Genomic DNA, 23,209 nt, shown 5'->3' on the forward strand with positions numbered 1-23,209 from the left:
GACGATCCGATAGATGAAGTCCAGATGCGGCATGCGCATGGGTGGCACATCAACCCCGCTCGGGGTGAACGCGTTCCCCGGGGATGGAGTGTGAGCGGAGTCTCTTCCTGACGACATGTTTGGGGTAGTGTGCTTGCCGGATAATTCCTGTGTTGCAAAGAAATGAGTGATCGAGTCGGGTATTGACGCAATTCTGGCGCTAATTGGGGGGACAGATGATGGCTGAAAACGCCGCCCGTTAAATAATTGTTTGTAACACGACCAATGCTGACACAGATCACAGAGGAGAACCTTTTCTCCCGACTCCATTTGCCGGGGTTTGAGATGCGGGACACACACCTCACCGTGGCCTCGGCACTCGGCCGGCATAGCTCCCCCAAGCTCCGGCGCCATCTCTTTCCCAATCGAGACAATAGACGCGCCGCCACTTCTCCGAGCTTTCTATTGATAACATGAAAATGATCCCAAGTTCGTTGATCTCTTACTTCCTGATAAGCGAGCGCGGCTGATGTACAGTTCCGAGAATCGTTCCGCTGCCTGCATAGTTGTCATCTGAAGTCTTGCATCAGCCATCAAGCCATCCCTTCCCTCGCCCTCCTCCTTCTTCGACCAGTAACCACCAGCATTTTACGATGCCTGCAGCCATGGAGTGGGAAGTCATAGCTTCTCGTCACAGAGAGAAGCAACAAGCTTCGATACCCCAAGAATGGGTGTTGTCAGACCAGAAGCTTCAAGAGCTTCGAGGTGCTGGAACACCCAAGGAGGGTCAGTTGAACGCTCTCGATGTTGCACGAAAGTCAGGACTATTCACGAATAGCGAACTTGAAATCACCGAGTCTTACAGTGCAAAGGAACTCCTGGGCAAGATCCATGCCGGAAAGCTCACCTCTGAGGAAGTCACAGTAGCATTCTGCAAGCGGGCGGCTCTGGCGCAACAGCTTGTAAGCGATCCCGACAGACTTCATACTTTGCAAACTAACGAGGATTAGATAAATTGTTTGACCGAGATATTCTTTGCTGAGGGTATCGCGAGAGCTAAAGAACTCGACAAACGTTTCAAGGAAACAGGAAAGCCCGCCGGTCCTCTGCACGGTCTCCCGATCAGTATGAAGGTCAGCTGCCTACCAATAAAAGACGTCGAGCCAACCAGCTAACAGAGACAGGACTCCTTCAAAGTAAAAGGTCATCATGCCACGGTCGGCTATGTTGAGTTCCTCAAGCGGCCTCCACCAACGACAAATTCGGCGATGGTTGCCCTTTTGCTGGACGCGGGAGCTGTATTTTTCTGCAAAACGAACGTTCCACAGACGATGATGGTCTGCAATCCCTAACCCCCCTGAAACCTCTTTACTGATCATCCAACTGACGGGGCAATGGCACAGACCGCAGACTCTGAGAACAACATCTTTGGCAGAACCCTGAATCCGCACAAGACCTCCCTCACAGCTGGCGGCTCAACAGGTGGGGAGGGTGCTCTCGTATCGTTCCGCGGCTCTGTTCTCGGCGTCGGTACCGATATCGCAGGCTCCATTAGAATCCCGTCCCTGTGCTGCGGCATCTACGGCTTCAAACCGACAGCCGATCGGACGCCTTTTGGGGGCCAGTCAAACTACCCATTCCCAAAGGTCCACCTGCCTGGTGTGGTGCCCGTGGCGGGCCCCATGGCGAATTCAGTCGACGATCTGTTCTTGTTCATGGAAACTGTGCTCTCGCAGAACCCATGGAGATATGACGCCTCCGCAATCGCCGCACCGTGGAGTGCTCCCAAATCTGGCAACGCCAAACATTTGACAGTTGGAGTACTTCCGGAAGACCCGGAGTATCCCATGCACCCCCCCGTTCGTCGAGCCCTCGAGGACGCAGTCTCCGCTTTGCTGAAGGCGGGACACAAGGTCATCAGGCTGCCGCAAGATCCTGACTGTAGCGCCGGACTTGGCGGAAGATTGGGATTCCAGTACTTCTTCATGACTTCAGATGGCTTGGACGTCCTCGCAAACGAGATCGGGGAACCTCTCGTCCCTTCCGTGAAGCGAGGGGTGCATCCCTTCACGAAGACGAAGCCTCCGGTTTCTGCAGATAAGCCTGTTGCACACCAGCTCAGCGATTTTCTCGGTCTCCGTGATGCCTATGCCGATAGCTGGCGAAAGACGTGGCGAGAACATGGACTCGATGTCGTTATCGGGCCAGGAGCCATCAGTACCTCTGTGCCCCACGACACGTATGGTAACCCAGTTTACACATTGATGTGGAATGTGTTGGATGTAGGTTTATGGACTACTGATGAAGGAATTTGGTCGCTGACTTGGGACAGTATCCTGCTGGTATCATCCCGTACGGCTTTGCATCTAAGGAGAAGGACCCCTCGCCCGAGAAGGCTGTGGCGGAATTTGAGGCAGACTGTGAGTTTGAGAGGCCCTAAAACACTGCCTAGCGCCAAACAGAGATGCTGACCGTTGTAAGACGACCCGGAAGCGAGCGATGGAGCTCCATGCTCAATCCAAGTGGTTGCCCCTCGATTCCATGATGAGCAGTGCTTAGAAGCGATTCGGATCATCGACAGAGACATCAGAAGGTAGAGCGTTACCAAAGGCACCAAGAGCAAGCACAGAAAGATGACCTCAGGGTTGGGATCATGTTTTCTCTATAGTCTTATCTTGGTCACCCTTGATTTCTAGACCGTGGCGGGTTCGAAACTGCGCCAGCCATTCAGAGTTATCTGCAACTGTCTGGTTCCACTCGTCGTCACTGTCATAAATGACCCGTCTTGATTCCTGCCTGAGCATATCGTCTGTAGGGTTAATCCCCTGCGCCACATATTCGTCCGCGAAGTGCTTCAGGTGTCGCTCCAATATCTCGGTAAACGCTTTGGAAGTCGCGGCTCTCGAGGTCAAAACCGATGGCGAGGGGAGTGGGTCGGGTTCCCTGAGCTCTGTAGACAATTCCTCCGCAGTGTCCTTAAATCCATGTGTCCGAGAGGATATTTGAGCAAAGTGATCTTTTGTGCCCTGTTTGGTTGCTGAGAACGGTACCACGCTCATGGACTCTGATCCGATGAGGTAAGGTGGCAGAGCATGAACTACCTGCTCTGCAACCGCGGGTGTGAAACCATGCTCTCCTTTCCAGTCCTTCATTGTCAAGCCTTTTCGGAAATGTGCCGCAAGATGGTCGGTTCTCTTGTTCCACGTCAACAGCGCCATACCACAAAATCCACACCGAGAGGTGATCTCCATGGACTGAACCTTCCAATCGTCGAATCGGGGTAGCTTCTCCAGCTTGTGCATAACGCGTAAGTGTTGAACAAGGTGATCCTTTCGTCCAAAGGAGCGTGCTTCGACTGGTCGGTCGTGGCAGGCGCTATGGTTGTGCATATCGAGATGTTCTTCTGTCGGGTCTATGGCGCTGCAGTATGCGCAATGGGGCCGACCCGTCACTGTCGACATAACAGAGCCTCCACGGGGAGCACACATCCAGGACTCCAGATTCAGATGTCGAGATTTCTCATGCCGAGCCCAGTCATACTTCGTCTTGAAGTTATCGCAACAAAACGTACACTTGAACGGGCGGCTGTCCTTCGTCGTGATGCTTCCACGCTTCTTCCCAACGCGGCCTTGGCGGGTTCGATTCAAGGGGCCGAATCCAGCTCGTCTTCCTCTTGACGCCTCTGATATACCAGACCATGCAGAATTGGCCGATTGCATCGAAGAGCTACTCCCACCACTGTCAGCGCTTGTACCAGAGTTAGCCCGGGAGTACGCTGGCTGAGATCGACTGTGTCCATCTTGCGAATCAACCTGATTTGTCCTCAGCGCATCAAAGATAGCTGCCATCGAAGCAGGCTCATCTTGAGGTGGTGAATCTTTCCATCGTTGCAACGGATCTGAGTCTTGCTGGGTTGCAGGGGAGGCAGGTATCGGGATTGGTACAGCTCTTTGTTCAGATTGCATGTATCGGTACCGACTTCGCCTACGTGGGAGGCCGCGGCGTCCCCTGAGCTCTTGCTCTTCAACTGCTGCGGACCAGTTGATGTTGTCCGAAGGCCTTGTAACTGGTCCAGGGAGTGGCCATTGAAGGTTGCTTAACTCTTGTGCCGGGTCGTCGTAAGACAGGTCGTGTCCAAACCATGACGAATCTTCGCCGTGGGAGATGGGCTCCGCTTGTGACATGTCCCCGGACCAGAGGTGGTCGGAACTCTCGGACATCAGGCCGGGGTAAGTTGTGCCGGATACGGCGGCATCTGGTGCCGACCATGGCGGGTGGGAGCCGATGAAGCCTCCATCTGAGTTGCCAGAGGCTAGTCCAAGCAGCGAATCAAGAACTTGCTGGTCAAGATAGGCCTGATCTTGTGTATGATTTGAGACGTCATTTGTTGTAGAGCGTGTCGTGCGACGGTATGCACCGCCGCTCCCATCTGCAGGATCGCCAGCGGTCATCGGTCTCTCGGAGGTAAGTGGTTGTTGAGATTGGATATTCCTTTTTCGCGCGCCCTAGACACTGGGACTGGTCACATAGGGAGTTAAAGGCAACGGTCACACTACGCCCATCTCCTCTCGTAGCGAACAGATTGCTGCCGGTATGTGGAGAATGATTAGGAGAATTCCATGAACGTCCTACGCCTTAGGGCGTGAAGTTACTACTATGAGCCAAGCGTCTCCGGATCCACGTGACGCGGAGTAAGCGGAGACTCTATGTCTTTGCAGTTGTGGTGTGCTGTCAAAGCGTGAAGAATTATTTTGCCGTCGAATCCAAACCCCGGGAAAAGGGTGCAGACACCGAAGTTTTTGCAGAAAGACCGTCGCCATTCTATGCCGTCTTTGCTTGTAGGTACTCGGCCCGATGTTTGTTACGAGACAATACATGATGAAAGAGGTCCTTGCCACTCCGGGTTTCATGATATCCGTAAGGCGCCACTCTACTGGTTCGTAACGAATTAGGGACGAACCTTCATTTAGTGCCCAGGTAGATTGAGTCAAGCCCGTCGCCTCTTTGGACATACTAGACTTAAAATAACCTCAGGTATGTGCCCGAGACGAACCGCGACATGAGGCCAGAACCCGCCTGCCGGCATTTGAATTCAGTTTGAAACTGTCATTTCTCAACTACTTATGCTATTTACGTCTCAAGTCTCAAGTTGGCGCTGCACGTCGAGTCACCTTGACGTTGAACTCCTTCTGGATATGAACCGCAAAGTTCTCGGTTGTCCAAGGTTTTGCGGGATCTACGATCGTGAAGTCAAACCGCCGAAGAAGCTACGTAAGAACCATCGTCAGCGATCACCTTTGATGTTGCAAAGCGACAGGTAGGCGGGAACTTACCTCAACATAAACCTTATTCAGCTCGAGCATGGCGATATTCTTGCCAAGACACTCCCACCGACTTCCCACTCCAAAGTCCAGCATAACTTGGGTGTCCATCACACGGTACTGCTCTTTGGAAATACCGAGCCACCGCTCTGGTTGAAACATGTCGGCGTCTGCCCCGAAGACCTCTGTCTGACGCATCACTGTAAAAGGAGACCAGGCCACGTTGGTTCCCGCAGGAATGTGCATTCCATAGATCACCTCGTCTTTGTCGGAAACCTTGGGCAATAGACCCGTCGCCGGGGGGTAGATTCGGATCCCTTCCCTTATCACTGCCTGGAGATACTCGAACTTTCTAGCTTCCGCGTCTGTGATCGGCGATGAGATGCGGCCCTCAGCAACACCCGTATCTATCTCAGTCCGCAAACGGGCGTAGACGTGTGGGTTTGTCATGATGAATAGCATTGTGGTTCGGATTGCTGCGGCAGTAGAATCAGAACCGGCAATGATTTGAACAGTCGTTTCACCTTCTGCTTCTTCTTTGGTAAGGCCATGGGAGACGAAAGAGCCAAGGATGTCGCGTTTGACAACGGGCTTCTCGCCGTAGCGCTCCTCAACGGCCTCTGCGGCCCTCCGCATGACATCGCCAATGCCGATGATATCCTTTGAGCTGGGCATGAAGAACTTTAGGGTCGAGGACTGTAGGATTCTGAGCATCCAGGGCTGCAATGCAATGACTAGTAGCGAAGGCAGGGTTTTCTCCGTGATCTCAATGTACCGCATGGTATCGGCATCGGCTTCCAAATACCCAAATTTCTTGTCAAATCCCAAGGCGGAGATGACGTCCAGGGTGAAGTACTGGACCTTGCGAGCCAAGTCAACGGTCTTATACTCAGACCCAGTCGACAAGTACCGCGTTTCTAGTAGGTGAACCAGTGCTTCAACTCGTTCGTCGATGACATCTTCCACGCCATCGACATCCTTACCTGCGTAACCGGCCGCGAGCTTGGCCCGAAGAGTGTCATGATATTTGTCGTCCAACGCTGTGAACACACTGTCGGAGTATGGATCGAAACGTAGGCCCAAATACCAGAGGCCTCGCTTCCAGTGGGAGCGAGCCGCCCATAGAACTCGCAGCGTAGCGCCATCACCGCAGAGGACCCAATTGGGCGCAATCCGAACAATGGGGCCTGCAGAATGGGTTTCGTTAGCTTCGCATGCAAGCGGATTGCGTAGGTGAGCGTCACAGACTTGGTGTATATGTGGACTAATTGTATTGGGCATACACCTCACAGGTTGGATGGGGAACGTGGTTACGCATCCTTGACAGCGGAATTATTACGCACCATGCTTCTTGTTCAGGTCTTGCAGAATGAAAGAGAGTTTGCCGCTGAATTGTGCCCTCATGAGCCAAAGATCGGTCCAGTGTGCCCAGAAGGGCCCTGGAATGTGTCTCATCCGTGCATAGTCACGTACTCGGCAAATGACCAGGTACGCAGTCCACAGCACTGCGGCGACGGATGCCACGGCAGTAGCAGAATACTGCATCCTGAGTTCTTGACCCGGCTGATGGGCAGCTGGGCAGGCACAACCAAGCAAAAAGCAAGCTCAATTGGCAGAGGATGGGAGCACAAGACGGCCCTGGGGGTGAGACAGGGGTTGGGATGAGAGGGGCGAGGACGCGAGATGTGGAATTTGTCGTGGAGGGACCCGGAAATCGGGCACCTGGCGACCTTGGTTGTCGACAAATAGCTCGCTGCGCCGCAAAGGCTTGATGCTCAGAACTGCCGGTTGATAGCTGTCAGATTGTAATTGAAAGCGGCAGGTGACTGGATGTACGGGCAGTAGACTTTGCGACGCTTACTAGGTCGTCGCACAAAATCCGAGGTCTGGAAACCTGAGCGGGTTCGGACGGCAGCGTCTGATAGTGTGATGCGTTCGAGCACGTCTGAGGGCCAGGATAATTGTTTCGATGATGTACTTGCGCGTTTTTCAAGCGACGTGCTGACTGCACTTACTAGTGAGTACCTTCGACTGAAAAAGAAAGACCAACACTGAATATGCAGCTCTGCTGGGGGTTCGAGAAGAAGTGAGTTGCAACTTGCAAGGTGAGGATATGAGGTCCTCCGGCGTGAAAGTTAGCTGCAGAAGTAACATGAAAAGCAGAAAAGCCTGTCAGAAAAAGAAAACGGGAACAGTAAATACGAAAAGCCCATCTCGAATATCCCCTGCTTTGAAATGGCACCTACATATAATCCTGCATCTTCGCGTGAGCTAAAGGTGACATCTTGCCCAATGTGTGTTGGCGTAGCACTGTGGCAGGCCGTCACGATGCATCAACGGCCGCCGGCAAATACGGGGCAGCAAATCGAGTGCGAGGTGCTTGCTGACAGGCAGCAGCAATCTTTCCAGTTTGTGGATATGTTTCCGTTGTAAGAGATGGGAAGCTGCAAGAGAAGACGACTCCCGACCGGGATGGTGACATGGATGTTGGCGATGTTGCGGTGCTAGTGATGTACACAACATGTAGCTTTGCTGTTCCCCGGCGTAGGGCATCTCACTGAATTCATTTGTCTCTCCAATGTTTGCGACAGAGACACAAAGGCACTGGACTGTGCATCCGTTTAATGCCGTAAGCCTTCGGGCCTTTTTCAGTCTGAAGACGTTTCAACTGGAAGTTGTTTGGTCCCATGATGCCGTTTGAATCCGAACTAATAATTGTTGTTCCATCTCACAGTTGCGATGGTGTTCTTCTCCGTGCCCTTGGTCCCGGGATTGAGACCATGTGCCTAACGCATCGGCCACAACATCCGCAACGGGCTCGGGTAACGGTGGGTGGGAATTGTGGCGCACCTCTGTTCGCTCGGTGAAGAGCCCCTGGCAGCTTCACTTATCCTATGGGACAAGAGCGCGCCTTCATTGAAGCCATGAACCGAAGATGAAATGAGCTGTGTTGTTGCCCATGGGTCAAGTGGGTGGGTTTCCGGGCGCCAGCAGTATTCTTTCGCAAGCCAAAGCACCTTCGATGCCCTCCTCTTTTTGTCTTATTTTCTTCCATTGCAATTGAAGCGCCTCACGTTGTCCCCCACTCGACCCCCGAAGATGGCGGGGTTCCGGTGCTGTGTTTCGGCCAGCCAGAGCGTCATTCGTAACACACACCGAGCACCTAGACTCAGAACCAAGCGGGTATTGATACGGGCCGCTTGTGAATGATGCAGTGGGCGATGAGAAGCATTTGATGAATTGACAATGGCTCGAATGAAAAGAAACTTGGTAATCATTTCCTCCCTGGCCCCATCTCCTCTTGACGACAGCCCAATAGGCATCGCTGAGAAAGCTCTCCGGCCTTTTCTGAACTCCTCATGTCATCATCTTCATGCAGCTCCTAGTCGAGCACCTTGGAACCGCGTTAGTGTTATAGTCCCTTGAAGACGCAAGACTCTGTCGGTAAACCACGCGATGCAACCCGGAGCGTGGGCCTTCTCGCTTCGCTGCCGTCTGTCTCTCCTGCGCAGTCTTCATCCCCGTTTGGCTGCATCACATCCCACCGCACTACAGACGCGAGGCCCCTAATTCCGCAGTAGTGCCTCCTCGCACGTACATTGAGCCGGCGAGAGACGTATGCAATCTGCAGTCTGATGTATCACAAAGAATGCCTAGTTGACCGTTGCCTGAGGCTGGTCTGCCTCTTATTAAAGACATATGACATTTTGCAGCCCGCTAGGCGTAACCACTCCTCTTCTCCCTGCGTCTGCTTCGGCCTCCTTTGATCTTGATGTTTTCCTCTCTGGCAGTCTTTGCCTCTAATTCTCCCGCTTGAGTCTCTTCGCAGCTGTCTGATGCTGCATCAGGATACTCGGCAGCTCATTCTTCTCAACACGGCCACTTCGGACCCCATTCACAGTTCCGAACAATTGTGAACCCTCTCAGTGGAAGCTCGCGCCATGGTCGTGTCTCCGCCGCAGTCCCCGGTCTCCCCGGTCTCTGCCACAAACGCCCACCAAAGGCCCGCCGAATCCCCTAAAGCGGCCCCAACTCCAGCACCGCGGCCAGAAGACGCCTTCTCGCCGCCACCGGAATCTTCATATGCATTGGCGTCCGACCAGGAGCCAGCGCCGCAGATTGTGAGTGAAGGCTGCATGCTAGCTTCATCCATGGACATCGTCTCCTCGGAGGAAAATACTAACCTGCCAATAGGAAGCGGACGCAGTCGACAATTCTGACACCGATTCGGCTCTCGGCGTTGTTAGTCTACCATATTTCCATCATTTACCCGCCTCTCCGCCCCTTGTTGCCCCCTGAAGACTCCTCCACTGCGACTCCAACAGTAGCCACTCCCAGACCGCGTACAGAAGACGCACTGGAGACATCTGCGAGTCATCCGAGCAGACCAATCATTTTTCTGCCTTTTGATATCCCGGCAGCGTCACGCATCGGACCACAAACCTTCTTCGCTAGCCAAGGAGTTTGCCTGCTGATTCCCGTTGCTTAGCCTTTTCGCGATTCGTTGACATCGCTGCGGTCAAGCATTCGCCATTACCAGCACGAAAATGGCCGTACGTATCATGCTATGAGTGCGGGGAGTAAGTGATAATACGTTATCAGTCTAGCGTGCCGAACTGACCGCTTCCTCAGAATATTTCCTTCCAAACGATGAGGTGAGATTTTCATCGGTGCAATCGAACCCCGGTTGTCGGTAGTGATTAACACTTTCATTCGTGTTGAAAGTCGGAGGTCGACAGGTTGGGTAGGAATTCTCCGCACCGCATCTGGCTCACCGTGGCTGACTGCTGCACAGATTTGCAGCATTATGTGATGACTCTTACGATAGGAGGCAATCACTGCCTCTGCCCGAAAAATATGGGTGCCAAAAGAGTGCTTGATCTCGGAACTGGCACCGGAATCTGGTCCATGGAGTATGGTAAGATGGCCCCTCCTCGCACAGCCCGCCCACTCAAGGGTGAGATTAAGGTCTGACATGATTCTGACAACCACCAGCGGATGCGCATCCTGATGCTGAGGTAGCACTTACACGTGTCAGAATTTCTGCCACTGGCTGACAGTATGGCAGGTGATTGGCGTCGATCTTAGCCCCGTCCAGCCAGACCTGTGAGTTGCCCTCCATTCACGGCTTGCCAGTTGCGCCTCGCTCATCATAAGCAGTGTGCCCCCGAATTGTTCTTTTGAGGTATGTTTAGGCAAAACGAGACCGCTATTGAGTTTCATCTGACAGGATGTCACATAGCTCGATGATTTGGAGAAGGACTGGACGTGGTCACGACCATTCGACTTCATTTTTTCTCGCATGATGACAGGCAGTTTTGCAGACAATAGAAGTATCGTCTACAAGGCTTTTGAGTGAGTTTGACCTGTGCGGACCGTTGGTTTGGTCGCCTACTGATACTCTCTGAAGCGCCCTGGAGCCAGGCGGCTATTTCGAGGCCCAAGATATGGCTCTTCCTTTAGGTTGCGACGATGGGACACTATCAGTTGATTCAGACCTTTGGAAATGGGTCCTCCTGGTAATGGAAGGTATGGCGAAGTTTGGTAGACCTGTCACCGCTGCGGAGCAATGGAAGCAACTCATGGAAGAAGCCGGTTTCGAAGACGTTGTTGAGACCATCTACAAATGGCCCACAAACCGTTGGCCTCGAGACAAGCATTACAAGGATCTTGGCATGTGGAGCTTAGAGAACATGGACCAGGCCCTTGAGCCAGCCACGCTTGCTCCCCTCACAAGAGCTCTTGGCTGGAGTTACGAGGAGGTCATCGTTCTCGTCAGCAAAGCCAGAAAGGTATTGAGAGATACGAGCGTACACGCATACTGGCCGATGTAAGGTTTTCCTTCTGAATACAAGGCCATACTCAGCGCTAATATGAGGCTGCAGATACATCGTTCACGGGCGAAAGCCGTATAGAAGGGATAAGAGCAGGGCGTGAAACGAAAAATACACAAAAAGGTTCAGAATACGCAGAACACGAGTCGACTTGCGGATATCCCGAGTCGCAAATGAGCAGAAACAATCTAATCGCGAATGGAATCATGAATCAGACTTTTGCCATCAATCGCGGCTCTTCTTGTAAAGCTTCTCAAACCAAGACAAGATGAACATACATAAAAGATACAACCAATCCATATTTCCCATGATCCGAAGCTTCCATATTAACCGTATTAGCACAGGAATACCGTGAAGACAACTTGTATCAAGGATGCTACATTATATTCTATGCCAATCTACATGAACAAGTGAAACGATGTCGCCATACGAATCACCAATCCTACGGCCGTCGGCCACAATATTTGTACCTAGTAGTGAACAGACTCCTCAAACTCAATAGCAGGCTCCGCTTCCTTCTTGTAGTGGACGGATTCCAGAAATTCGATAGCGGGCTCAGCTTCTTTCTTGTAGTGAACCGACTCGAGGAAGTTGATGGCGGGCTCTGCCTCGGCCTCTGGCTCTCGCTTGTAGTGGACGGAGTCTTCAAACTCAATAGCAGGCGCAGCTTCCGCCTCACGTTTGTAGTGAACAGAGTCTTCAAACTCAATCGCTGGCTCGGCCTCCTTCTTGTAATGGACGGACTCCAAGAAATTGATAGCAGGCTCAGCCTCGGCTTCGCGCTTGTAGTGCACGGAGTCCTCGAACTCGATGGCGGGTTGTGCCTCCGGCTGAGCCTCCTTCTTGTAGTGAACCGACTCGAGGAAGTTGATGGCGGGCTCGGCCTCGGCCTTGGGATAGGCTTCTCTCTTGTAGTGGGTGGACTCGAGGAAGGAGATGCTGGCCTCTGCTTCGGCCTCAGGCTGTGCGACGGGGGCGGCAACAGCGAGAGAAGCGCCAGCGACGAGGAGGATGGTGGAGGCCTTCATCTTGAAGTTTTTCAAATTGAGGTTTGGATGGGTGAGAAGTTGAGGGTCAGATTGTGAAAGTCAGGTTGAGAGGGGAGCGGAAGTCTGTCGATCATAGAGCAAGACTTCAGGTACATCTTTATACAGGCCAACCTGCTACTTCTGCGAATGCAGTTGCAATGACTTGGACATCTTCGGTGGTCTAGCAAGCTGCACTAAGGCAGAATGGGAAGCTGGCACTACACTGACTTGGATGACCTGGTGCTGTCGGCATTGGATCCGACGAAGTTGCCATGAACAGTTTACTGGCCAGCATGATAACAGACTCCACCGACATGCTCCAGGAACTTCTGTTGCGGGGAGGGCCAGGGTCTTGACATGATGACGTACTCTCACTGTATTATGGCGTTCGGTTTCGCTACATCTTCACTTCCGATGGATCTCACATCCTCTGTCAGCTTCGAAATGCGGTATTCGCATTCACAAGAAGTAAGTAAGATGAGCTGTGGCAGTTATGAAAGCTTCCCGCTCAGACGCGACATGAGGTTGGATTGGCTTTGAGGTGATTCGTGCATCATGTGCTTCAGTGAAGCCTCGAAGCGGGATGATACCAACACAAGCTTTCTATCAAGAAGATCAAGCCTTCTTGATCCGCAATAATTAGGACTCTGGCCCGGCAGACCCAGCCCCTTGGGCAGACGGGACCACTTAGTTCGAGCGATCAGATTGAAATAAGCTTTCCGAAGTCGGCTGACTTGACCAGAAAGGAAGGTGAGTACCCATATCAAGCTGTCGAGTCAGGTTCGGGTAAGGGTTGAATGAGCTCAGAGCCGGGTGAATGGGGGTTAGAAGCGGAATGCCGGCGACACCCCACAGCTCAATTGGACGTGCAAATCAAAGTAATCAATTTCACATAGTATGCTCGTATAATGACCAGGAACCGTAGAACGCGCTGGAATCCCTAAGCGCGATATCATGATAGCGAGTCATGTTGGGTCGGGTTGCCCTTGCTTGTCAGCTCTGGCTCGTCCAGACCTTTGGGAAGACTCCTTATCATGTTTCCATGCTCTGGAACTTGACAAACCTCGAGACGACTTGTCATCGATTCTTGACCTCTTGTCCCGAGTCTCTCGACCAAGTCCTATCCATCAAAAATGGCGGGAAGATACGTCCCCTTAACTGAAGCGAAAGATGCCGCGGAGCCTGAGCTAGAGGGGTTTCTCTCGGATAGCGACAAGCCAAAAATGTACCCTCGCGGCGGCTCATCCAGAATGACCTTACGCGACAAGTTTGCTACCTCCTTATTCGTTGCCAGTTGCGTCCTTTTGGGCCTTTCTGGGTGGATTCATTTGCATCCCAAGCCACCAACAGACCGACAATGCGTGAAGCAACTCAATGTTCCATGTACGTCACAACTGAACGCCACCAATAGTTTCATAGTGTGTTATAGCTAAACCCGACATTAGCACCAGTTCACGATGTGTTGGAGTACGAGGAAGTCCAATTCGACAACGCTTTCTGGAAGCCAAGCCCATACAAGGGTAAGCCGACACCTGAACTGGAGGCGAAATGGAAAGAGCTGTGGTATTGTAAGTTCACCATGCGGGCTTATAGCAGCTGTGGCCACCGACTAAGGAAACATAGATGGCTCTTTCGACTTGCCAGACTCATACTTGCCCTCCATGAACAAGTCCTCTGGTGGCGTTGGGGGAGATCCCTGGGCCCGTACTGAGTCTGGAAATCTCCTGGCGGGGCTTGAAGTTTTTCACAACCTTCACTGCCTCAACCTTGTAAGATGATGTCTTTCCCACCAACATTGACGTTGACTGAGGTCCAAAGGTGAGACAATATGCGCACAAAGACGAGTACGACTACAGCAACGACCCAGCGTTTCACGGAAGCCCCGAGCTTGTCCTAGCGGTGAGTCACCTAGATATCCCGTGTGGCAAGTCTGCCAAGAAGAGTCCACTGCGCGCGCATCAGACTTTCTGAGACTCGTACTCTTGTGTCTAAGATTCCTCGGCAATTCTAATTTCTTCCAGCATGTTGATCACTGCATTGAGGCGTTGAGAATTCGATTGCAGTGCGCCGCCGACGTTACACCATTTTTGCACACGAAGGGCGCCAAAGGCACGCAGCCGGATTTTGACTCGCAACATAGATGCCCCAAATACGATCGCATTGTGGGGTGGGCCAAGGAGCGGCAGATCATGGTCGAGAAGTCGGACTCGAAGGAAGGGCACGGGCATCACGGATGAATAATTATATCGCAAGATCAAATAGTCGGTGGTGACAATTGATGATGAGATAGGTGTGGCAGAGGGAAACCTATTTTGATATGCTTATAGTTGATTGGGAGTCTCATCCTGCTACGATACATCGCCAGATCTTTGTTGTCAAATAAATCAAATTGCATGTGCTTATCCCATGTCCGTGAACAGTGGACCATCTTGCGCCGGCCATCGTTTCCCCGAAGGTAAATCAAACAATGGTTCTAGGTTACATTGGCCAGCCCCCAAAACAATAGCTGAGCATCGCCAAAAAAGCGACGCTCACAGACCCGTTATGTGCAGAGTGAAATGCATGTGGATATCATCTTAGTACAGACCGACGAGGATGTCACCGCGTACGCGGGCAGTGACGTGGACTTCAGCTTCCAAGTCCAACTTGATACCGACCATGAGAGCGGCCTTGGTCAGTTGACCCTTGTCGTCGACGGGGCCCTTCAGGAGGTTTCCTTTAAGCTTATGTTAGCATGCTTAGCAACGGTGCCAGGGGCAGACGGGGAAGCTTACCGACGGGGCCGTTGGCGTTGCCAGAGAGGTTGGGCATGGGGACGGGCAGGCCAGGCTGGGGCATGCTGCGTCCGAGCTGACCGTTGTTGGGAGGGTAGGAGGTAGGGTAGGCGGGAGCACGCTGCTGCTCAGCGGCATCGGTCTTTTGACTGGAGGCACTGAATGCATGAGCGGTCTGCATGCCAAGATGCTGGAAGAAGCCGGTGGGGTTTTACTTACGGAGAAGACATTGTGGTAAGGAATCGGACGACTTGGTCTTGGAGAGAAGTTTGGAGTTCTTCGGGTGAGCTGGCCTCGTCGAGTTCTTCGGGATTAAGAAGACCTCGTTCCAACAAGAACTGCTTGGATGGTGACTTTGGCGAGGGTTTGGGGCTTTTGGCTTGGGGGACTTCAAGGTCTTTCGATGCGTTGTTGGCTTCGACGATAGAAGTCAAAGAAGAGAGGGAGCGTTGAACGGAATGGCGTTTCTTATCGACTGGTGATTCGGATTCTTGAGGAAGAGAAGAAGCTCGAGAACGATTTCCGTTGTTGGCGGGAGGGAAGTTATTATTGTCGGTTGAGACTCGGATGGGTAGCTTGAATGAGAGGGATCTTCTGAGAGCTCCTGGCGCAGCAGAACTGTCTTCGGGTGGAGGAGGTGTTGGAGTAGGAGTTTGGGACGGGGCCGGTTTTGCAGGGGTCTCGGCAGGGATTGATGCAGCTGATGCAGAGAGGCGCTTTGACGACGTGCTAGAAGCTCGGGATGCGTGGCCTGGTCTCTTGGGGATTGGTGGCTGCTGCTGCTGAGGAGGAAGTTCGAACTTTGAGGATATCGTGGCGATCGGGGAACCTGTTCCCACGGACTTTTGCTTTTTATGTTGTTCTGTTGCGGTATTGAGAGGTTGCGATTGTTGTGGTTGTTCGGCCTGCTTAGCCATCTTCAAGTTGGAGGGGGAACATGAGGAGCTTTAAGCTTCAGGTGCGAGCGCGGCCGAAAGAACCCGGTATAGATAGTTGATGCTATCATTTTTCTCCGTCCGTCCATCCTAGACAAACTTGCAACAGGAGCAGAGGCGGCTCTGGAGAGCCAACTGACATCGTCCGATGTTGAAACCAGCCGCTCGGATCGAATTTCGCGTGCTGTGTTTTGTCAGACTTGGCCAGACCACGCCGACCAACGACTCTCGCTCATGCGGATAACGGTCGCGTTTCCAGAACATCTGAAAATTGGCCAGCGTGGTACGATTCGACTGAGTAGATAGAACGTTTTTTGGTTGCATCGGGGCTCGTCTGTGTCTCAGAGTGTCTTCATGGGAGGCTCGGCAAGGGTCGTGTGCCCACCATACCCATGTCAGCAACCCTTATGCCGGGGAGTTTCAATGGCATCGATCAGGGGTCCTCGAAGATCTGCAACATGGGAATCGCATCTGACATTTTGCAAATGAGCCCATCGAAATCCGATTTCTCCTCCACTGCGGTAGCATTTGGCACATCTACCAGGTGCCTGCCGGCGCGTTCCACAAACATCAGTCGATAATCTTCAACTTATTCAACGTCTGTTCTGATCTTATGGAAGTTTCAAAAGGGTGAAACGGCTCAAGCAACACCCTGACTTAACGGGGTTGAAGATCCCCCGAAACCATCGTTACCACAGTAAACCCCCATTGCCACGTCGTCTGAGCCGATGTTCAACGACCCTCACAATCCATCCTTCAAAGCAAAAGAGACATGTTGCTCGACGAGAACTGTCACTTGACAAGAAAGCAAACACATTTCTCGCGCTCACCTGCCCTTGTCGCATTGATTCAGGCGCTCATCGAGAGCTTCCCATGGGCCGTTATTTATCTTTCGATTCTCGTTGTCAAGCGTACCTTGCAAATCATTGAGACGCTCAAGTGGAGATGGTTCTGTCACTCCTAGTCAGCTTCGGCACGGCCGTCGGTGCCCATGAGGGCATCAAAGCCTCCATGGCCAAGTCCCGAAAGGAGGAGCATCGAAGTCGGAAGAACAACCTTATTGTCCACTGCCCCAAGTCATCCCAGTACAGCCCTTATCTCGAGGGGCGGCGGGTGGTACTATCCGGAGACAGGGTAAGTGACCTCCCCACCACAAAGTTTGACAGATGATCTGACAATGCAACAGCTTTACATTGACACTGGCACCGCTCACGATGTCCCTTTCGGCCATCCCTTCGAGGGATACTACATCCCTTATCCCGACTCTCGGTACGCGGGGCTGGTGACCACCATCACGCCTGAAGCACCAATCATGAACTGGGTGTTTATGGACCCTCTCACTTACTCATTCCAATTTGGTGTTCGTGCTGTGGCAGATGCCAACCTGACTGGGCCCTGGGATTGCACCCGTCAAGATCGCCGACTTACTTTCTGCGGCTGGGAAGGATTCTGTGCCGTTCTTGAGGATAGTGGCGTTTGGGGTCTATACTATGACTTCGACGGCGATGGAATGAGAAAGAAGTTTGGCCAAGAGGGTCGCGTGGTGATTGAGATTGAGCTCATCAGAAGTGAACTCAGAACACCAAAGCCAGAACCTGAACCAGAGCCCCAGCCAGAGCAAGACGTGACTGCAACAGCTGAGCAGAAAGATGAATCGGCTCAACAAAAAGGAGAAAACTCGACAGAGCCAGAGAGTTTCAGTCCAGAGAGAGTCGATGCTCCATCAAAACCTGTCCAGGAATTCGGGGTCACCTTGGAGGAGAAGATGGAGAGGATGTATGTTGGAAAGGTGGAGGATGAGGAGACTTATTCTGTAATATCTGAACCATTATCGACAATGTCTACGCCATCGACAGCCAGCGGTGGCATGCCAAAAAAGAGGAGGAAAAGGAGAAGCAGGGCAAAAAAGTACCAGAGCCCGAGCGTTGAGAATTCGGAAGAAGAAAAAGGGACAGCTGAGGTCTAAGGCCTAGGACATGGGATATGCGATATAAGTTGGGGAAGCCTCATGGTTGTAAGGTGCCAGTGAAGGATCAGACGAGGCAGATCTGCAGGGACTGAACTTTCTTTGACGGCGCAGAAGGGCATTGTAGCAGAAGCAAGTCGTTTAAACAAAGCCACACTCTCGGTCAATGACTCCTGGAAACGGGCCATCCGTCCGAGTGAATTGTGACTGCGGCCCCTAGTAGGATCGCTGGGAGGGGTGATAACACAAGGGTCGCTGGCCAGTTCGCGTAACGTCATCCGCATGGTTTTAAGGGTATCGTAGCCGATGAGACAGGGAGACGTTTCCAACTAGGGCAACAGCTGACAGGTGAGGCATTGTCGTCGGATCCGTCTGGGAGGATACCTTACCTCAGCTGTCACCAATCCGAATGGGCCCTTGTTTCAAGCCGGCGCCGGCCAAATCATTATCCTGTGATGGAGGTCATGCTAACGAAGGCCGAGTGATCGTAGAATCTGATAGTTGAGAAAAGAAGATATCGGTTGAGCATCATGGGAGGTGAGATCTGACAAGGCCTGTTATCTATCAATCAGACATCTTTTCAAAATTAAATATGGCCGAGGCCACCTTTTTGAGTCCGATGTCGATTCAAAGATCCGTGTTTGACCTCGCTTCACGTGACAAAGCTGTTGACACGACCTCACAATGGTGGGAAGGGACGATGTTGGGAGTGAATGTCAACTCGAAAGTTTCGATGAAGACCGATGAAGATAAAATGGTCTTGACTCCTCGCGTTTTTCATCCGAGTTCACCAAGCAAATCGACCGACCTACCAACCAACCAACCAACCAACCAGACATACACACAATCAGTCAATACCATTTTCATCAAAGCGGTAGAAAAGAGCAACTCAAACATACAACATTTCAGTCTTCAGGCCAATAACTCAATCAAGAAAGTCCTAAAGCCACCCTCAAGCTCGTCAGCAAGTAAGAAACAAACCTTGCGCCCAATTGCAAATGCTAACAAGATGAGATTAGATAGCTTTCCCACCTTACGCAATGCCTAGAAACAACACCGCACTCAAAGCCATGCGCGCTCGTCAAGTCGAGCGATTCATCACTCACCTAAAGTCGAACGATCCCAACAACGAGCAGGTCGACCTTGTTAGCACTAGCGACGTCTCAGAAGCGAAGAAAATGGCAAAGCTCTCTACTGCTGACTCTGATGAGGAGTGTTGGCCGGAAACCTGGAACAATGGTGGCACTGCTTTCAAGACCTTTTTCAAGCGCCACTTCCTCCGATGGGCAACATCTCAACGTGCTCGGGATGAATATGATGGACCTGCCAAAGGAACTAGATCGCAGGTCGCCAAGCGCCTGGCGGAGCAGCAGTCTGCATGAAGAAGCCGCATTTGTCATAGGGAGTTTAGGGCTAGAGCACCATCTTGGATTTAATTTGTTTCTTCTACTGTGTATTTAGGTGTGTCACGGGTTCGAGAATATAGACTAGAGGAGGCGCATCAAAAGGGTTTAAGCATACAATCTACGAAAGCGATAGATCTGTTGGTTCTTTGAGATGATGCCTAAATTGTGAATGTTTTGAGTACTCATAAATAATTTGGTTTTCGGTGCAATAACAAGAAGTCCGTATCACGAGCTTTTCCTACAACCAACTTCTAGCCACTAACGTTATGCAAGTTCGAATGTTTTCCTGATTTGATCATGAGTCCAATTATTTGCAAGACACAGAGCCAAGAGAATGCGAGCCTTCTGAGGGTTAAGATCGTTCCCAGCGATAATGCCCAGCTTTTGGTGCTGCTTGCTGTCCACAACCACTCCCGCTCCAAGCCTTGACGACTGCACCACAGTGACTTGCCCGTTGGAATCTTCAATGGCTTCACCAAAGGCAGCAATCTCGGCTGGTGTGCCCAAGCCTGGTCCGAACCCGGCCGACACGATTCCTCTAGCACCAGCAGCAACGCAGGCTCTCACCATGGCTCCATCGGAACCGGCATGACTGTACACAATATCCACACGAGGCAATCCATCACGCAGCAGATCAGGCGAGAACTTGTTGCTGGGAGAACTTAGAAGCTGCGACGTGATGTTGACCGTGTCTCCATCAACGTATCCGATTGGCCCTCGCCATGGAGATTGGAAAGCTCCAACGCGAAGAGTATTCGTCTTAGTGACGGTCCGAGGCGAGTGGATCTCATCGTTGATGACCACAAAAACGCCAGGACTGTTGGGATGCGTGTGCTTGTCCTTCGAAGATTCATGAGACGCCACTCGAAAGGCTGCCAACAGGTTGGCAGCTGCTTCGGAGGACTTCCCATTCAGGGGACGCATACAGCCAGTGACGACGACGGGGATGTCTAAATCCAGAACAAGGGAGAGAACCCAGGCTGTTTCTTCAAGACTAGCAGTCCCGTGGCCAACGACGATGCCCTCGATCTTGTCCTTCGGGTATCCCTTCTGAGCCATCGTGTTGCATGTCTGGGCGATCATGAACCAGTCTTGAGGTTGTATAGCGGTGCTGTCGATCGGAGGCTGGAAGTCGTGGATGACCGGCTTAGCGCCATGGAATATCTCCGAGATCCCACTCTGATCAAGTATCCGTTGTCCTGAAACGCGTTTGTCTGTAGCGTTGTAGTCCATAAAGTCGAATTCATCCATGGCGATGGAAGCGATTGTGCCGCCGGTGGAAATAAAACCAACTCTTTTCGTCAGCTTCTTGACACCAGAGGCTGTCCTTGGGCCTTCAGATAGCTGCGCTGTAGAAGGTGTGTCATGTGGAATATGAGGATTATCTTTGATTGAGGGGTAAGGTGATGATCTGGAAGGATTCGCTGCGTGGTGCCGCCGAGACGTGATGTTTCTGAGGACTGTCATGTTGAAGTTGTTGTTGCGCACCGCTAAACGAAGTGACCACAGCTCATTTAAAGGCAGTTCGCCTCAAAAACAGGATTCGAAGGGGCTGTCGCAATGTTCGAGGGTAAATAACAAATAATAACAAATGGAAGTGCATGGAAAGATAGCACCAGACAATGACGGGAGCTCTGAGCATCCTAGTCTGACGAGGGAACCAAAACTGCTCCGTAAGTAATTTGCCGGCAGTACCATTCCGCGGTTTCTTGCGTAACGTCGGAAGGGCGGAAGACTTGCCACGATTGCGCTATCTTCGGGAGGACAAAAGACAAATAAATTAGACCGGGCTCATGTATCTCAGAAACAAACTAATCAGTACGCCGGTTGGCCCCCTTGCTGTCGCATGAAACGTGTGCGACAAACAGGTGTGTTGATGTCTGCACGCCTGGCAAGATAACCTTTCGTGGGACTGGGCGGCGGGAGACGCGTCCTCAAGTGACATCGGCTTCGCGCATGTGTCTTCAGCCAGCGGATTGGACGTAGCTTAGTAGCCAAGGGCCAACGAGCACGTGTCCAAAGATGTTGTTGTTTGAGGTTGTTGCCGCTTGACTGGAGCAAAAAAGCATATGATCCCAAGGGGCCAAGATTGGGCCGTCTACCCCGGTAACTGTGCCTTCTGAATCGTTTCTTTCCGATGAGCACATAACTTGGAAATGGAGATAGAATTGGACGATGCCGTGGGAGCAGGAACAAAGGTAGGCAGCCTAGGACTCCGTGGGAGAACCATAGGCGTTACCTACCCGTCAAAATTCAGACTGGGGGTCCTAGAACATACTACAATATACGAAACAAACAAAAGTCATAATTCGTCGAGGACCTACTTCGGCCTTGTCTAATAAAAAGTAGGAAGTGATACAACATGGCGCCCGAGGCCATCGGAGCAGTCTTTTGCCAGAACAAGTGTCTAGGCCATAGCATATCCCATAACGCCGAAATAGACCACCACACCGGCACACCTTCACTTATTCTTCCTTCTCTTCGTCGTTGTCGTACCGGCCGAGGCGGCCCAACGGGCTCACCATAAACACGTCCTCCCAACGTCCGCTCGCAGCCTTTCCGTCCCAGTCACCGCCACTGTACAGCGGAAGACGGAGTTTTCCCGTGCAGTGCTCGTCGATGAAACGGCAGACCTTTTGCATGTCGCCGACTGTGAAGTCATCCATGAACCACAGCATCGTCCGAGGGATGTCCGCCGGGCTGAGACGTTGGGTCTGGGTGGAGGTAGGTGCAACAGAGGACGCGCGTGTGCTCTTTCGGCGCGTTGGAAGCTGTGGAGACGCGATGAGGGTGGCATCGTCGCTTGGAAGTATCTTGGACTGTCGCCGCGTGGATTTCGGGGTTGCCTGGGCAGCCTCGGCCGGGGGTTGTGATTGTCTGCGCTTTGTGGCGGAGGATTTGGTCGCGGGCGTCTTCGTGGCGGGCGTCAACTCGTATCTGGAAGCTGTTCGGCATCATCAGCAAGTATTCCAGCACAGTGAAAAAAGCAAGAGCAAAGCAAGAGCCCGAGAAACTTACATCGTCGACGTTTGTCGCTCGTGGCCTCGGACTGCTCGGCGAGACTCTCACGCTTGCGCTTCGCACTGAGCTTGGCAGGTGTCGCAACCGCCTCAACTGCGGGTTTCACTTCTTGTGCCTCGGCCGCAGACTCCTCCATGCGCAAGTGGCCGAGAAGTGCAGCCTTGACGTTGTCATCGTCTACATAACCGCAATAATCGATCAACACGTCTGGCGCGTCGACGCGAATCTTGTTCGCGGGCTCCCACGAGACATCCTCGCCTTCGGCCGAGTAGCCGAGCCACTGTACCAGCACTTGCCACTGTCCGCGAACGCGACGATGTTTGAGAAGTCTGTAGGGGTGGTAAAGCTCGCCGATTTTGAGGACGTCTTGACGTGTCTGGCCCTTGAAACTAGCCCAGTATTCGTAGAGAAGCCCAGGAAGATGTTCTTGGATATCCCATTCAGACACGTCAATCCGGTTGCCTTTTGAGAGTGCAATGAGGGTCACAAGGGCAGTCTCGGGGTCGATGGTATGGCCGACAATTTTCTTGATCGTTTCGTACGGGAAATCTGCATCTTGAAGATTTAGCGGTGAACCTGATAAGATGGATTAGTGGGGGTGAGTACTGGCAGACTTACCTTGCTCAGAGAGCTTTGAGCGGGGTCTGCCTCGAGGCATGTTTGCTGCGCTTGGACAAAGAATTACTTTTGGTGACAATGGAATGTGGTGCTTGGAGATGCGACAGGCAAGTTCGTGGTTCTGTAAGTTGTCGCGCTCTGGACGCGTTCGCGTCGATCGGAACCCTGTTTTATTTTTATTCTATTTTTTCCCTCGGTTCCTGACGGGCCGGCCTTCGGCCCCGAAGTGGGGCCTTTGGGAATGGGGCCCGAATACGCCGTCTAAGTCGGCAGATCGATCTGCGAGGCCCGAAGTAAAATAATACACCCTCTTCCCACGGTTTTCTG

At 52.2% G+C, this 23,209-nt stretch overlaps 8 protein-coding genes across 8 annotated transcripts; 3 read left to right on the forward strand and 5 right to left on the reverse strand.

The window, feature by feature from the left end:
- Positions 1-644: 644 nt before the first annotated feature.
- On the forward strand, positions 645-2,419 carry COL26b_006047 (uncharacterized protein; the record flags this gene model as incomplete). The annotated part of the gene is made up of 4 exons (XM_053178873.1): positions 645-941; positions 1,158-1,277; positions 1,383-2,261; positions 2,312-2,419. The coding sequence occupies 4 exons, from the start codon at positions 645-647 to the stop codon at positions 2,417-2,419; spliced, it is 1,404 nt and encodes a 467-aa protein (XP_053037180.1).
- Positions 2,420-5,123: 2,704 nt separating this feature from the next.
- Positions 5,124-6,845, reverse strand: COL26b_006048 (uncharacterized protein; the record flags this gene model as incomplete). Its single annotated transcript, XM_053178874.1, has 3 exons — positions 5,124-5,246; positions 5,313-6,487; positions 6,644-6,845. 3 exons carry the CDS (start codon positions 6,843-6,845, stop codon positions 5,124-5,126), a joined length of 1,500 nt encoding a protein of 499 aa, XP_053037181.1.
- Positions 6,846-10,806: 3,961 nt separating this feature from the next.
- On the forward strand, positions 10,807-11,134 carry COL26b_006049 (uncharacterized protein; the record flags this gene model as incomplete). The annotated part of the gene is given in 2 exon segments (XM_053178875.1): positions 10,807-10,829; positions 10,849-11,134. The coding sequence occupies 2 exon segments, from the start codon at positions 10,807-10,809 to the stop codon at positions 11,132-11,134; spliced, it is 309 nt and encodes a 102-aa protein (XP_053037182.1).
- A 470-nt stretch (positions 11,135-11,604) lies between these two features.
- On the reverse strand, positions 11,605-12,162 carry COL26b_006050 (uncharacterized protein; the record flags this gene model as incomplete). The annotated part of the gene is made up of 1 exon (XM_053178876.1): positions 11,605-12,162. One exon carries the CDS (start codon positions 12,160-12,162, stop codon positions 11,605-11,607), a length of 558 nt encoding a protein of 185 aa, XP_053037183.1.
- Positions 12,163-14,738: 2,576 nt separating this feature from the next.
- COL26b_006051 (uncharacterized protein) lies at positions 14,739-15,166 on the reverse strand (the record flags this gene model as incomplete). The annotated part of the gene is made up of 3 exons (XM_053178877.1): positions 14,739-14,878; positions 14,937-15,094; positions 15,156-15,166. 3 exons carry the CDS (start codon positions 15,164-15,166, stop codon positions 14,739-14,741), a joined length of 309 nt encoding a protein of 102 aa, XP_053037184.1.
- Positions 15,167-16,816: 1,650 nt separating this feature from the next.
- COL26b_006052 (uncharacterized protein) lies at positions 16,817-19,219 on the forward strand (the record flags this gene model as incomplete). Its single annotated transcript, XM_053178878.1, has 3 exons — positions 16,817-17,005; positions 17,058-17,647; positions 18,886-19,219. 3 exons carry the CDS (start codon positions 16,817-16,819, stop codon positions 19,217-19,219), a joined length of 1,113 nt encoding a protein of 370 aa, XP_053037185.1.
- Positions 19,220-19,507: 288 nt separating this feature from the next.
- Positions 19,508-20,494, reverse strand: COL26b_006053 (uncharacterized protein; the record flags this gene model as incomplete). Its single annotated transcript, XM_053178879.1, has 1 exon — positions 19,508-20,494. The coding sequence occupies one exon, from the start codon at positions 20,492-20,494 to the stop codon at positions 19,508-19,510; it is 987 nt and encodes a 328-aa protein (XP_053037186.1).
- A 1,214-nt stretch (positions 20,495-21,708) lies between these two features.
- COL26b_006054 (uncharacterized protein) lies at positions 21,709-22,922 on the reverse strand (the record flags this gene model as incomplete). Its single annotated transcript, XM_053178880.1, has 3 exons — positions 21,709-22,187; positions 22,262-22,813; positions 22,883-22,922. The coding sequence occupies 3 exons, from the start codon at positions 22,920-22,922 to the stop codon at positions 21,709-21,711; spliced, it is 1,071 nt and encodes a 356-aa protein (XP_053037187.1).
- Between the last annotated feature and the right edge of the window lie 287 nt (positions 22,923-23,209).

Source organism: Colletotrichum chrysophilum (genome assembly GCF_026319265.1).
Source record: "Colletotrichum chrysophilum strain AFK26 chromosome Unknown scaffold_43, whole genome shotgun sequence".
Lineage (NCBI taxonomy): Eukaryota > Fungi > Ascomycota > Sordariomycetes > Glomerellales > Glomerellaceae > Colletotrichum > Colletotrichum chrysophilum.